This window comes from Myotis brandtii, unplaced genomic scaffold, assembly GCF_000412655.1.
Source record: "Myotis brandtii unplaced genomic scaffold, ASM41265v1 scaffold637, whole genome shotgun sequence".
Lineage (NCBI taxonomy): Eukaryota > Metazoa > Chordata > Mammalia > Chiroptera > Vespertilionidae > Myotis > Myotis brandtii.
In genome coordinates this window covers 23237-39427 of record NW_005370439.1, presented here as the reverse complement: position 1 = coordinate 39427, position 16191 = coordinate 23237, and the positions used below count along the sequence as shown (strand labels likewise).

General features: G+C 35.9%; 2 protein-coding genes across 2 annotated transcripts; one reads left to right on the top strand and one right to left on the bottom strand.

Annotated features, from left to right (window-relative positions):
- The first annotated feature begins 234 nt into the window (after nt 1-234).
- On the top strand, nt 235-2720 carry LOC102254835 (olfactory receptor 52K2). The gene is made up of 2 exons (XM_005880411.1): nt 235-1150; nt 2608-2720. Exons 1-2 carry the CDS (start codon nt 235-237, stop codon nt 2718-2720), a joined length of 1029 nt encoding a protein of 342 aa, XP_005880473.1.
- A 3560-nt stretch (nt 2721-6280) lies between these two features.
- LOC102250076 (olfactory receptor 52A5) lies at nt 6281-7231 on the bottom strand. Its single transcript, XM_005880395.1, has one exon. The coding sequence runs from the start codon at nt 7229-7231 to the stop codon at nt 6281-6283; it is 951 nt and encodes a 316-aa protein (XP_005880457.1).
- Between the last annotated feature and the right edge of the window lie 8960 nt (nt 7232-16191).

Sequence of the window (16191 nt, the reverse complement as noted above, 5' to 3'; positions counted from 1 at the left end):
AACTCAGTCTTCTTATTTGCAGGTGAAGATGCTGAAACTTAGAATGGCGAAATGGTATAACTGATTACTGACAGAGGTTTAGGAGGAGTCAGCCCTCCAGGTAGGCTATTAAATCATGTGTCTGTAATTCCAATTTGCTGGGCCATAGAAGAATCACTCTGTTACACTGCTTTCTTGTACCGGAGAATTAACTGGCTACTGTGTACATGAGCATGCAACTTACTGAGTTTTAACATGGCAGACAATTCTACATATCACTACATCTCTTCTTTCTTCCTGGTTGGTATTCCTGGTTTGCAAGACTTTCACTGCTGGATTGGCATCCCTGTCTGCCTATTGTTTGTCCTGGCTCTGCTGGGGAACAGCATAATCATTGTCACCATCAAACTAGAGCCTAGCCTCCACCAGCCTATGTATTTCTTCCTTTGCATGCTGGCAATGACGGACATGGGTCTTGTCTTTTCGGTAGCCCCCAGGATGCTTGGTATCTTCTGGTTGGAAGATCATGGGATTGACTTTAATATGTGCCTAGTACAAATGTATTTCATTCATACATTTTGCATAATGGAGTCAGCCCTCCTAGTTGCCATGGCCTTTGATCGGTATGTAGCTATTTGCATCCCACTGCGTTATACAACCATCCTGACAACAACCATGGTCATTAAAATGGGTCTGGGTAGCATGACCCGAGCTACCCTTATGGTTTTGCCCTGCCCTCTTCTCATTAAGAGGCTACCATATTATACCAAAAATGTCATCAATCATACCTATTGTGAGCACATGTCTGTGGTGAAGTTGGCCAGTGCCAACACTCTCATTAACAGAGCATATGGCATCTCAGTGGCCCTTTCAGTGATGATATTGGACCTAGGGCTCATAGCCACATCCTATATCAAAATCCTCCAGGCTGTCTTTCAGCTCTCTTCCCAGAATGCCCGCTCAAAAGCACTGGGCACCTGTGCTGCCCATGTCTGCACTATCCTTGCCTTCTACACACCTGCACTATTCAGCTTCCTAACTCACCGCATTGGCAAGAAGGTACCTCCAAGCGTCCACATAATTTTTGCAAGTTTGTACCTTCTGATACCCCCTACAGTCAATCCCTTGGTATATGGTGTCAAGACCAAGCAGATTCGTGACCGAGTGATGGGTCTCTTTATATATACACACACACACACACACACACACACACACATACATATACATATACATATACATATACATATACATATACATATATATATGTATATGTGTATATATATATATATATATATATACATATATATATATATATATATATATACTATACGATACAAACTCTTGCTGGTAGAATCTGTTTCATGAAGTCCTAGTGCATTAACAATACTTGCAATCTTGTCCCCAACATGCTATTTCTCCATTCAGCTGTGTCTTTCATCATAGATATTTGATGCTGCGCATTTATATTTTCTTTCTTTTAGAAATAAAGGACTGCCTCCTTATTGGAAGCTTTCAATAACTGTTAGCAACAATTGTTATTTATTATTATTATTTCATACTAGAGACTTGGTGCATGAAATTCATGCATGGGGGGGGGGGTGTCCCGCAGCCCAGCCTTCACCCTATGCAATCTGGGACCTCCTTGAGGGATGTCCGACTGCCCATTTAGGCCCGATCCCACCTAAACGGGCAGTGTGACATCCCTTTCACAATCCAGGACTGCTGGCTCCCAAGCGTTCGCTGCCTTCCTGCCTAATTGCCCCTATCTGTTTATGCCTGCCAGCCTAATCACCCCCTAACCACTCCCCTGCCAGCCTGATTGATGTTTAACTGCTCCCATGCCAGACCGATTGCCCTTAGCTGCCCTCCCCTGCTGGCCTGGTCACTCCTAACTGCCCTCACCTGCCGACCTGGGTCCCCCACAACTGCCCTCCCCTGCAGGCCTCTTGTGGTGGCCATCCTGTGTCCCAATGGGAGCAGCCATCTTGTGTGTTGGAGTGATGGTCAATTTGCATATTACCTCTTTATTATATAGGATTTTATATTTATTGATAACATTTTAATATTCCCAAATGTGGAATGACTAGGCTAATTATTGTCACAATTTAAAGCTTCTCAATACACTGAACAATGCATTTTATACAAACAGGTGTGTGTTTTCATTGTTATTTGTTCCATGCTCTGTTTAAAAGTTCTCAAGTAAAAATGATTATTCTCAAGTTTCTTTTGATTTATTATTGTAATAATGATTTAATTTTCAAATAATGATCACCGTGTATTTGCCTGTTTACTGAACACTTTACACATATTTACTTCTTTAGTCACAAAACTATACAGTGAGATAGGTGTTTATTATACTCACTGTATCAATTAGTAAACTGAGACACAGTGGTTATATAAGTTGCACAAGGAAGTAGTAATGTAGAATTTGACCCAGGGAATTGAGCTTCAGAAAACATGCTTTTTACCTTGCAATATTGTCTAGCATGATGGAAGTCTTACACTTATTCACTTTAAGAATATCGAATACTCTTTTAAAATATATGTTATTCTCCTACATCTGATTTTTTTTTAGATATTGTGGTAGATTTTCTCTAATCTTCCTTAACCCCTTATTATAATTTTCAGGGATTACTTCTATTTTACTTGATAAATGTCCAGTCAAAGTAGCTTTTTATCACTATTACTATGATTTCAAAATTTATGTGAAATTTCCAGAGACACAAAATCCTACTTACTGAAATCAATACCTTTTGAAGGATGTAAATTATTGGTCACATTCATTAAGTGCTCCATTTGAAAACAATTATTTTCTTAATTAATAATATTAATTTTATTTTGTATGGAGCACAGGGGAATCTACTTTGGGCATCTGTATAAATGATCTGTGGATTACATTCTTTTACATTTTGCTCATTTTATTGGGTGAGAGTTCACTGAGTTGGAAATTGATGATTTTTGACCAGAGTTCATATGTGTTTTTCAAATGCTTAAAGAACATTTGTGTGTGTTCAAATAAATTAATTCCTCAAACCTGTCTTTTTATGTGTGTGATTTCTTTGTGTATGTTTTTATTTTTTTGCTATGGAAATATTCTTGTTTGTTGTTGACTATATATGTATCCATTTAACTTTTATATGCTTTATATAGCAGTGTGTTTCCTTACGCTAATATAATTCATTCATTTCCTCAATGAGTATATCTTGAGAGGCCTTATCAGATATTTTAGAGCTAGAGATGTAGGGAGAGAAAAGTCAAGTTCAAATATTGATTCCATCACTAATAGCTGGTGAATTTTATTTTTAAGTTTGTAAATTGTGATTTTACCATAGATTGAATGTAAAAAAATATTTTTTTATACTTTATAGAATCAGAGTAAGGATTAAATGAGATAATGAATGGAACACAGGTATCACAATGGTCAACAAAGCCTTCTTTCATATGAGCCAGTATCAATGCCATGATAGGGAAATATGAAAATAAATTAGCAAAGGTATTTTTCCAGGTGTCTAAATTGAGTTCCTGACTAGTTATCTCTACCCAGAGATCCTATTTCTTTATTTAACACGTCCAAAAGTGAGCATTTTGCTCTTATTCACTCACCCAATATATCCTAATAAATTTTCTTATCTTACCAAGTCACTGCAATCCGCAAGAGAGAATCAGTAGTGTCAGAGCATTTATTAAAAGTCACATATATGCTAAAAACATATGAAAAACAAAGTGAGGAAGAAAAATAAAGGAATTAAGTGAAAAGAAAAATAATCCAGCATCTATTCCAGATAATGTAGAGAAAGATAAATTTAATATAATATAGTTTTTTAAATGTGTAAATAATTATGGAACACCAAAATAATACTCTCTCTGAGAAAAAAAGTAATTAAACATGTTTAAAGAGATACCAAGAAAAAACTAAGTTCAGTCTTAAAGAATATAGTAATATTATCAGGTAACAGGGAAAGGTTTCCCAAGTACAGGTAACATCACAATGGATGTAAATAGGTCAAGTAAGAAAATTGAACATACATCCAGAAGTCAGTATTGTCATAAAAATACAATTAGAGAACTTCAAGGAAAAACATATAATTAGAAAAGCAGCAGGGATTTTCAATAGGATATATAATCTGTCACACTATGAAGGGCATTGGTCAACTTGGGAAATAAAAGACAGTGTAATGACACTAGAGATAATATCCACACAGTCTGGTACACAATGAATAACGTTGGATCCAGGTAATAAATCTAGTTTAAAACCTGAATATTTTACTAAATGGCTACATGTTATTTTGCACCTATAGAGTCTAATGTTACTCTTGATCAATCACACAGAATATGAACATGCCAGGTCTATGGGACAATCTATAGTACTCAGACCACACCAGCTTGAGGCTTCTTTCTGTGAATAAAATCTGATTTGAGTGTCACCTTATCTATCAATTTATGGAAGCTTTTGCCCTATACAGTAAGTCCTCATAGAACATCATTGATAGGTTTTGAAACTTTTACAGAAACAACATATATTGAAACCAATTTTAACCTTAGGCTAATTGATGAAAACAAGAGTTAAGTTTCTATGGCATCTCAACCACTTTATAAAAAACTTTGTTGAATGAAATGACATTATTCAAGAACATGCTGTAGTGGCAATTAGGACAAAGATCACATGATCATAAAAGCTTAAAATATTTACTCTATCCCTTTACAAATCATTTCTTCACTAGTTGAATAGGTGAAGTTCATAAGATTTTTAGGTTGATTAAACTATTTTGTATGAGACTGTAATGGAGAATACATGTCCTTATACATTTTTGAAAAACACAAAACTTTAAACTACAGAGTGGCCCTTCAATTAAATACAATTATTGAGGATGTTGGAGGGTTCTCAGAGAGATGCCGACTATAACAAAAAAAGTCCAATTGTATAGCAGATGAATGAAATAACCTCCCTGAAGGTGATGGTGGGAAAAGGCACTGATCTAAGTAACTTTGGAAATAAGTAGAGTGTTGGAACTAAAGGGAAAAAGGCTCTCCATAAACCCTTTACTCTAGTTGACAAAGGTTTTATCACAGAGGAAAGGATTATCATATCATAGGGGGCTTTAAACTGGAAATTACCAATGAAATAAATGGCTAACAGATGGTTGAAGGAAGGTGTTTCACTGTTGAAGGAGAAATTTACTGATCAGCAAGAAGAAGAGGCCAGAAAGGTTCAGGTGGTAATGAATTAAAGTGGCAGATATTAGTAGGAACTGAAAATTAGCTGAATTTAGATATAAATGGTTACAACACAAGATTCCTTGCTCTGTCAGCAGAGAGACCATAAAGAAAGGTAGCAAGCACCAAGCATACCTGTGGTCCAGTTCAAGAAATATCCAAGATAAGAGTGGAGCAATTTTTAATGCCATAAGGTAAGTCACACACACACACACACACACACACACACACACACAATTGAATGACAACGAAAATTAGAAAAATGAGGAAAAAGAGGAAGGTAATTACTGAAATCAAAATAAAACAAAAAGAAGTTAGTACATTATCATTAGAATTCTCAAGTTCAAACTGGATTTATTCAGTTTTTAAAGAACACCACAAACAACATTTTGAATCAGAGGCTAACCTATTACATTTAAGTGTGTTTTTAAAACCCTTTCTCACTGAAAGATTGAGGAAAGAATTTCACTGAATGAATAAAAAGTCTTTATGATTCTTCTGTCTCTTATGGCATCTGTTGATGAATTAATTCCTCATCCATAAAAAAACTGAAATTGTTTAAATAGCACTTAGAACCTTAGTGTCTTAAATGCAAACTTTTTTTTTTTGCACACAATGAACTAGAGAAAGCACAGAATTTTGCTAAGAATAATGGTTTCTCTGAGTGTTATTTATCTATACTAATAAAAGGGTAATATGCTAATTGGACTGGATCCACCAGACATCTTCCAGATGTCCGACTTCCTTCCAGACAAAGACACATTGGCAGGGGCCCAGGCAGAGTCAGTTAAGGGTGATCAGGCCTGTGAGGCAGCAAATAGTTAAGGGTGAGATCAGGCAGGCAGGCAGGCAGAGGTGGTTAGTGGCAATCAGGCCATCAGGGGCACAGTTAGGAGTGATCAGGCAGGCAGGCAAAGGCAGTTAGGAGCCAGAAGTCCTGGATTGCGAGAGGGATGTCCGACTGCTGGTTTAGGCCTGATCCAGACTGCCAGATTGGAGAGGGTGCAGGCCAGGCTACAGGACCCCCAACCCGTGCATAAATTTCATGCACCAGGCCTCTTGTATGATATAAAATAAGAAAAAAAAATCAGGAAGCATCCTTAGAGTGGAAAATTTTGGATGCTCGATCTCGAATCTGTTTGGTCTTCACACCATACACAATAGGATTGAGCAATGGTGGGACAAGCAAGTAAAGATTGGACAGAAGAATATGAATATAAGGTGGAATATGGAAGCCAAACCTGTGTGTAAAGAATGAGAAGAAAGCCAGGAGATAAAACTCAAGGAAGACACAAATGTGAGCGATGCAGGTGTTAAAGGCTTTTAGCCTGGCTTCCTTCTGAGGCAGACTGAAGACAGTTATAAATATTTGAATGTAGGATACTGTGATGAAGATTATATCAAAGCCAAGTACACTGAAAGCCACAAACAGACCATAGATCTTGTTGATTCTAGTATCTTCTGCTGCCAATTTCACGATGGCCATGTGCTCACAGTATGAATGGGAGACCACAGTGGTCCAGTAATACTTCAACCGGCATTTGATGAGGATGAGACATGGAGCCACAAGAAGGGCTCCTCTGAGTGTCACCCCAACCCCAATCTGAGTGAGCAGTTGGTGGGTAAAAATGGTTGCATGTCTCAGGGGATCACAGATTGCCACATAGCGGTCCAGGGCCATGGCCAGCAGAATACCTGACTCAATGGACTGGAAGGTGTGAATAAGCCACATTTGTAACAGACAGGCATCAAAGTGTATCTTGGGCAGATGAAACCAGAATATTCCTAGCATTTTTGGCAGGATGCAGGTACTGAGAGCAATGTCTGTGGCTCCAAGCATTGCCAGGAAGAGATACATGGGCTCGTGGAGGCTGTGCTCAGATTTGATGATGACCAGGATCAGAGAATTCCCAAACAGAGCAACGATGTACATGGCACCGAAAGGGATGCCTATCCAGGCCTGAACAGACTCCAGACCAGGGATCCCCACCAGTGTCAGCACCGAGGGCATGAAGACTGTGCCGTTGAGCTTGAACATGATGGCTTAGACTCCCTGCTTTAGAACTTCTGATTCAAGGTGTCAGTGTATTATCTCTCTTCTATTTTCTGTTTTCACCTAGATTTCTGCAAAATCTGAACTGGAAAATATTTTACCTAACAGAAACAACCATATATTAAAATTTGTTTCAGTTTTTTACCTAGAAAGTTTTTTTTATCACAATCTGATTAATTAATAATATCTCTATTTTTCATATGTATACAAAAGCTAATATTATTTAATATTATTTTAGTAGAATAAATCAGTAAACATCAAAACTTAGAACATGGAATGTCAAATATACTCTGCAATATTAAGTACTAATTATATTTGTTCAGTTTATGGTTTGATTTCTGATTAAAATAAATACTTTTAAAATATATTTTAATATATTTTACAAGAACCTTTGGATACTATTAAACAACTCTGTTTCCATTTATTCGGCTATGGATGAATAGTCTATGATCCAAATATATATTTGCTGGCAATTCTCATATTTAAGCATTAGTACAATTCCTTGGAAGTTTACTTTTCTCTCACATATTGAAATTAGACACACAACTAATACAAATTAAGGTCAATATTCTTTTATTGCGTATCTTCTATAGCTGGGGCTCTGTGCAGGGTCTGGATAAACAAACAGCAAAGCTACAGAAATTATCAAAACATGAAGCTGAACTCATTGGACTATTTTGCACTTCAGTTTTACACGAGAATATTTGGTCTTATGATTACTCTATATCATGCTTCCAGAGTCTATGCTTCAAAGCTAATAATGATCTTGCTGTGTGATAAAAAAGATTTATTTATATTTGCAATAACTTTTTTGGTTATTTTTCTAAATCCATTTAATTCTACTCCAATGGCCTCTACTCGGAAAGGCTACTAAGGCAAGATGAAGATACATGAAAAAAATATCTGCTTGTTTCTTGAATTTCAACAAAAACATGAATCTAATTCTGAATGTATATTTCTGTAAAGAGATATTAAATGCACATACATGCAAAAGTTAGATGGTTTCCTTTAAGATTATTTCAGTTTTGAAGAATCAATACATTGAAAAGCTCACTTCACTGCTGTTGTAAGCAATTGTTTAAGTGATTACTGAGTAATCCAGGATGCAAATAATATGTAATCACTAATTAGTTGTCCTCCTATCAGTTTGGCTCTCATATATTCCTTGAATCCACATGGACAATCCTATTTCTTAACTCTCTGGATTGATATAATTATTCTATTTCTGTTCTTTGCCATTCTTCTCATTAATTCTTTCCTCCTAATCCTGGCTATCAGTTATCTTCTCACCACACACACACACACACACACACACACACACACACACACACACACACATCAGTATTTAGAAAATTTGTAGAATCTGGTTCATTTCAAGTATCAGTAGTATGTACTGATTCTTCTTTCTCTTCAAAGTGAAAAGAAAAAATGTTGGTTTTCAGAAAAATGTTCTTCTCACCTGTTCATATTGAATTTTTCACACCTGCTGATCACTGTCTTTGATAGTCTCTATTAGCTGTGACAGAGCCAGAGTTGGTCTCTGACCACATCATACAAGAGTCAATACCACCTGAAGGAAGCTTTCCTCTGAGGAAGACTTAATATCAAAGAGAAAGCTCATTTCTACTCTGATGAAGATTTATTACCCCCAGTATCTTAGAATCTTATTTTTGGAAAAAAACTCATAAACATTATAATTCATATTGTTCTTTAAGAAACATTTACTTTTGATCACTTCGCTTTGTGTGCCTACACCAAGAGGTACACATCTGAGGAGTTGGTTTTTATTTTTATAAAATAGTTTAGAGAGATCTGTTAAAGGACTACTCCAAATTCCTCCTAGCACTCTGTCATTCCACCTAGTTTGGTGTTCATTTTTTACTTATGTAGTGTGGCCACAGACTCTCTTTTTTCAAAGGGGTTGTTTAAAATTATTTTCAGGAATCATGGACATCCAATTTTAAATGAGCCAAAAATATGGTCTACTACATTTCTCCCTTAGCCTCTTAGGGCTATAAATTACAAAGGTTGCTTGTTTGTTTGTTTGTTTGTTTGTTTTTTCCTAATCACCACTCATCTTTGCTAGTGAAGAAATGCACCAAGCCCTCTGACCATTTACCTTTTACTTATTAATTCTATTTTCAACTCCTCATACTTTCATAGAAGTTCTTAATGTGAGACCCATATTCTCTTAGTTTACCATTGCTGCCATTGCTACATCTTCCTGATTCACATTCTTCTCTAACTTTTTATTCATTATAATATATTAACTCCTCCTTTGCTACAATATCCTGTTCCTTTAATTATCTACCACCATGTAACTGAAATCTCACAATATAATCTATATATTTATTTTATCCAACACATAAATTAATAATATTAGAAAAAAACGTAATTCTGGAAAGGTTGCCACTAAACTTATGCAACTCTGAATTCTATAGCTGGTTTCCAGTTATTTCTATTCATACATTCCTCCTTTTTTCAAACTCTGTAATAACTTATCTCTAGCAGCTATAAGACGTTTGTAAAAATTTTTCTAACTCCATTTTTTCTCTCTCTGCCATTCTCTACCCCAGTACGGAAGAATTCTCTTCCAGCTAGTTTTCCTAATTATGTTCTGATATCCATTTATCGTTTCTTACTCCTATAAAAGAAATTAGATGTTTTTGGTTGTTTATAACCTTTCACCCCCCCTCCCCCCAAAACCTGCATTTTCCTTATGTACTCATTTACCTATTATTTTCTTTCTGATAATATATATTTTAGGTTTAAACACATTTTCTTATAAGAGGTGCTGCTATTTCCTCTTGCTAATATTCTCTATGTCATTTTAATTACCTCTATAATTCTGAGTGATAACTTGCAATATTTTGCTAACAGTTTAAGAGACTTTTTAAAACCATTAACATACGCCTTTGCATCCATATCTTTTTAAAATTTATTATTCTGAAAAAAAAATAAAAATGAAATTCTATCCAAACAAAATGAACTGTTTAAAGGTCTCTTCTAAGTTGATATTTGTGCAGTGTTTTTCATCATTTTCTTTATAAAACTCATGTTTTATTTCTATCCTGTTTTTCTGCCTTTCTCAAAATACCCTTTTTATGTTGCTCTATCTGACACCCTTTACACTGCTGATGCTGTGAATTCCATTGAGGACTATATTCCTCTCCATGTTTCTCTTTACACTCATTTTATATATCCGCTGCCCAGCAATATTGCCCAGTCCATAGTGTCACTAACCACTGGTTAAGAGTAAATAAATATTGCCTCTACAAAAAATCTAACCCGAACATGGGACACATACACTAACCTGCTTCTTAAACAGTTCCATCTTGGTGAAGTGTCTCTACTTCAGAGAGCAGGGAGAAGTAGTAAAAATCAAATTTGGACTTTAGATTCAAGTTTCTACTTAATATCACTTGCCAGTCATATAGACAATATATTTCAATAGGTTCTGGACTCCTATAAAGAGACCTTTTATTATGTATAACTAGAGGCCCAGTGCACGAAAATCCGTGCATTCTGAAAGGCTCCCTCAGCCCGGCCTGCACCCTCTCGCAGACCAGGAGCCCTTTGGGTAGCATACCTTAGCCACAGTCTGGCCTCCCTCTGCAGGAGGCAACCAGTGGGGCAATCAGGGATGGCGCCGGCCCGATGAGCAGCCAGCCCTGCCGCCCCCCATCACCCCTCCACTACCCAGGTCACCACCACCCTCCAATCGCCATCCCTATGCCCGTTGGACCCACCTTGGCTGGCCTGGTGCTGCCCACTTGCCGGCCCCGCCCCCCACCGACTGGTCATTCTGCCTTTCGGTCAATTTGCATATTAGGCTTTTATTATATAGGATTACATATGGGGGGGACCTCAGTTTCTCTAGAAGAAAATTGAGCAGCCCATCATTTCTTCAAATCCAGCCATATTTTCAGTAACTAAATACTTAGCAATAGGAGATACAATTTTCATATATGCTATTAATATTACTCATAACATTACACGCCCTTACAAAACTGTCAGTCATAGTAAAATGTATGCTAGAATTCTGTAAACTAACTTAGAATTCTACAACTGTTTTCTTATACTTTCTGTGCTTCTAATCCTTCTTTTAGGCTTTCTCTGGCTCCTCCTTGTCTTTCCCATCTGACAATTACTAATTTATTATTAAACTCTCAACTCAAACATTACCTTCTGTATAAAGAATCTCCTAATATTCTAGACAAAATTCAAATTTTTTATTTCTGTCCTCAATATATGACTATTAAATACACCTTACTAGAAATTAATCAATATTTTATCTGTATCTGTGTAATATAAAAAAACACATAAAACTTAACAGATGCAAATTCACTTGCTCTGTTTTCAGGTGTATATCTGCATGGAAGAGTGTGGAGATTTGCAAAAGTGAAGAATAAGTCTAGGAAAAATGCTAAGAATCTGAGTATCTTAACATATAAGCTTCCTCTGTTTATCTTTTAGTATTATATTCAAATACTCACCTAAGTCAGGAGATATACTTGCTGTAGTTAAAGATCTAAAAAGATACACCATATATGACAAGAAAAACAAATGGTAAAAGTGCTAACTAGATCAAGAGGAACTCAGTACTACTTGTTTACCCTCTCATGTCTTGGGTGAAATCCTGACAACCTAAGTATCACTCTCCTTTTAGCATTTCATAAGAGTGACCCATCATGCATAATTATAGGCTGCAATTTCCCACAGTCCCCATAGATCCTTTCTTAACATTTCTCTGTGTAGATCTTAGAATCCCCTAAAAAAATACTCACAAGCTCAATTCTTCAATCTTTTTATGTGCCTGCCTTGACCTGCTAATGTAGCTATACATGCAGTTATAAAGAAATTGTTTTCAATGAGACAGAGGACAAATACAATATTAGCAGTTGGGTAAGACTATGATGCAATTCTCCTGAGGAATGGAGTTAATAGGAAACATATCAAGGCATGTCATCATATTCAATATAATTTTTTTTTTTTAGATTTCAATGGCTTCTAAAAATGAATGCACAAATATTGGGAAGAAAAAGCAAGTGCCAATCCAGGTACCCCATTCCCAGTATACTCAGAGATTCATTATTTAGCTTTATGAAGCTAAAAGAAGTAAAAGTAGAGCACCCTCCCTAACTGGAGCTAATCTAAACATGTTTGAGATACCTATTTTGTCCCCATAGTTTTTTTCTCTAACCATTTCCATCTTTTATGGAAACAATTATTCTCAGAACTGTTAAACTATCATATATAGTATAAGAAAGTGAAGACAATATAGAACCAAATAAATGGTAGCAAATATGTGTATTGAATTAAAATTCTTTAATTTTCTAGGCATTTCTTTTTTTTTTTTTTAAATATATTTTATTGATTTTTGACAGAGAGGAAGGGAGAGAGATAGAGAGTTAGAAACATCGATGAGAGAGAAACATCGATCAGCTGCCTCCTGCACATCTCCTACTGGGGATGTGCCCGCAACCCAAGTACATGCCCTTGACCGGAATCGAACCTGGGACCTTTCAGTCCACAGGCCGACGCTCTATCCACTGAGCCAAACCGGTTTCGGCAATTTTCTAGGCATTTCTTAATTTTCAAATATTACTCTTTGACACTCTAACTTTGCCTTTCAAGAAAAGTCAAGTACCAATCAAGTAAATTGTAAGCATTTTGAAAGTTTTAATAAGTATAGGAAATTATTTTAAAAGATGAATGAACTCTTGGATTTTTATTGTACCTAGAAACAAAATTAACTTATTTGCATTTTTATTTTACTAAAGGCCAATGAAAAACTGTTCTTGAAACAAGTTTATATTTCCAAGAATGACTTTTCTTTCATAATACAAAATTTTCAGTCTCCACTTCTTTATAATGTTACTAGAGGCCAGGTGCATGAAATTTGTGCACAGGGAGGCGGGGTCCCTCAGACTGGCCTGCATCCTCTCGCAATCTGGGACCCGTCAGGGGATGTCCGACTGCCAGTTTAGGCCTGATGGATTGGGCCTAAACTGGCAGTCAGACATCCTCTCACAATCCAGGATCTCTGGCTCCTAACTGCTCAACTGCCTGCCTGCCTGATTGTCCCAACCGCTCTGCCTGCCTTCCTGATTACCCCTAACTGCGGGTGGCTGCCTGGCTTCCACCCTTGCAGCTGCAGAGGCTTCCTGGATATTGTGGCCACAGCCCACCCAAGGAGCTGGAAGGTCCGGAAGGAAGGACAGAGATCTGGAATGACTTCGTCTTTATCTAATTAGCATATTACCCTTTTATTATATAGGATGAGAAATTAAAGACACTGAATCAGAGTGTAGAATCTTTCCAGGGTTTATTGTCTGTCTTCCCAATCTTTTACAGAAATATATTTGAAAAAGGCATCTGCAAAGTAAAAAACAAATGAATCTGCCCTGACCAGTTTGGCTCAGCAGATAGAGCATCGGCCTGCAGACTGAAGGGTCCCAGGTTCGATTCCGGGCAAAGGCATGTACCTTGGTTGCGGGCACATCCCCAGTAAGGAGTGTGCAGGAGGCAGCTGATCGATGTTTCTCTCTCATCGTTGTTCCTAACTCTCTATCCCTCTCCCTTCCTCTCTGTAAAAATCAATAAAAATATATTTTTAAAAAACACAAAAAAATGAATCTTATGCTGTATTTGAGGTTTCCTAAAATATTCAGTTTAGTTTTATGCAATCCCATTTATTTTTACATATTTTAACAGTTGGTATACTATTTATCTGAATAATCCGTACCTCTCTTAGAGTACCATAGAGATACCATGTTGAACATTTGGGAAAATGGAAATTTGGGCCATGGCTTGGTTTGAATATTGTATTTAGACATAATTTTGTATAAATGAAAAATAAAATATAACTTTTTAATTTTTTGGTAAGATAATATTTAAATATGGATGTGTAAAACTAAAAATACTAAGTGATAATTAGTTTTATTCAAAATGTTCAAAATTATGCCACCTTAAAGTGCCTCAAGATGCACATGACAACCCAGCTGAGGCAGTAGGTATAGTTTTCAGGGATGGCAAAATTATTCTTGCATGTGTGTGAGATCAGAAAATATATTGTGGATTTTGGAGAACTAGAGTTGTTAAAACCTTGCAGGAAATTTGGTAGTGTTCAGCATCAACAGAGCACACTGTTGGTGAGGTTATGTTTTTTCAATGAGACCCCCATCATTTTTTTATACAGCACTGAAAACACAAAGGTAATTCATATGGTGTCTCTATCTTTAAGGCAGTTCCATCAACTTTGAGATTATACAGTCACGAGGAAAGTTTATGATATTGAGGTGCTAAATCTAATAATAGTAGCTCCTATGATGAACTCAAAATCACTAGAATGAAATTTGAAAAACTTCCAAAGCCTTTCTACCTTGTGACAATTAGAATGTGCTTGGCAGAGAAGTGAAGGCATTGTTTAGTTTCATTGCTATCAGGAAATGACTATTCAAAGTATCTCTCAGAGGACAAGGATCTTGGAAATATATATCCACATCCACACCCACACAATACACATCCGCAACATATATATTTAAAACCTCAAGTGTTAAATGATCCTTTATTTGAAATTCCCAAATACAAGTTTTATTCTACTACTTTTTGATATTTGTAATTTCCATACTGGAGGTGAGGAACAGGCATCTGATTAATCTCAGTTTTCAGGTTCAACTCTAATATGACTTAAATACTTTATAGGACTGATATGAGAATAAAACTAAATTAACTAATGGATTTTTATTATTGTATTTATTGGACAAAACCTTAGTCTGTATATACCACCATCAGCATTATACTAGATACAGGTGATATTAAGATGATTTAGACAAGGTCCTTTTTCTAAATTTCTTTTTATAGCTGCCAATTCAATGTTTATATTAGGAAGTCCTATGTTATTTATTATACATTTCCATAAGGTCAGGGTATTTTTGCATGTATTTCCTCATTTCAATCACCTTTCAAAATAAATTCATTACCTCATAGAATACAACACATTTTTACTGAGACCAGTAAAAACAAAAATGTTCAAGTCATAGGGCATTTTTATTATCATACACTCGGCAAAATGTTACAAGAGACTGGTAATAAAATATTAAATCACTAAATATACATCACAAATCCCCAATTCTAAAGCTACATTTTAATATTATATAGTTTGGAAGCTGTATAAAGAACTGAACCCAGGAGGAAACCTGTTAAAGCATTCTAGAAGAGATGCCAAGAAAAGTCTGAGCTTAGTCTTCAAGAATAAAGATGATTTTTACCATGTGAAGAATAGTAAGTCATTTCTACTAGATAAACATTAAAATAAGAGTGAGAAAAAAATAAAAATAGAAACACTTTCAGAAGTGAGTAAGGTCTTAACACCAAAATGAGAAGAGAACATCAAGAACAAAATTACAATTAGGTATATAACAAAGTTGTCCAGTAAAAATAATCTGGCCTTTGTCATTATGGAGATCATTGGTCACATTTGGAATTAAAGGATGGTGAGTGCGGTGTTAATGGTGAAAACCTCACACAACATTGTGTAGGACAGATGACCATGGCTCCACATGAAAAATCTATTACAAAACCGGAACACATTCATATGAGGAAACTGCTACTTTTTGCCCTTACACCCACTGGCAGTATGTTTAATCAACTACACAAAATGGCAACATGTCAAACTTATATAAAGAATGTGATGCAAACATATACAAACCAGAAAACAGCATATAGAATGAAGGAAAGAATGCAAATATCCCAAGTGCTATCATTTGCTATAGGTTCACTGTATATTAGGTCAAAGTCACTAACCTCCTTGTATAATTGTTTGTATGAGCCTGCACCTGTATTATACTTAAACTTTATATTTAAGTTTTTTTTCCCCTTTTTGTATTTATTTATTTATTTATTTATTTATTTTTTATTGCTTAAAGTATTACAAAGGGTAT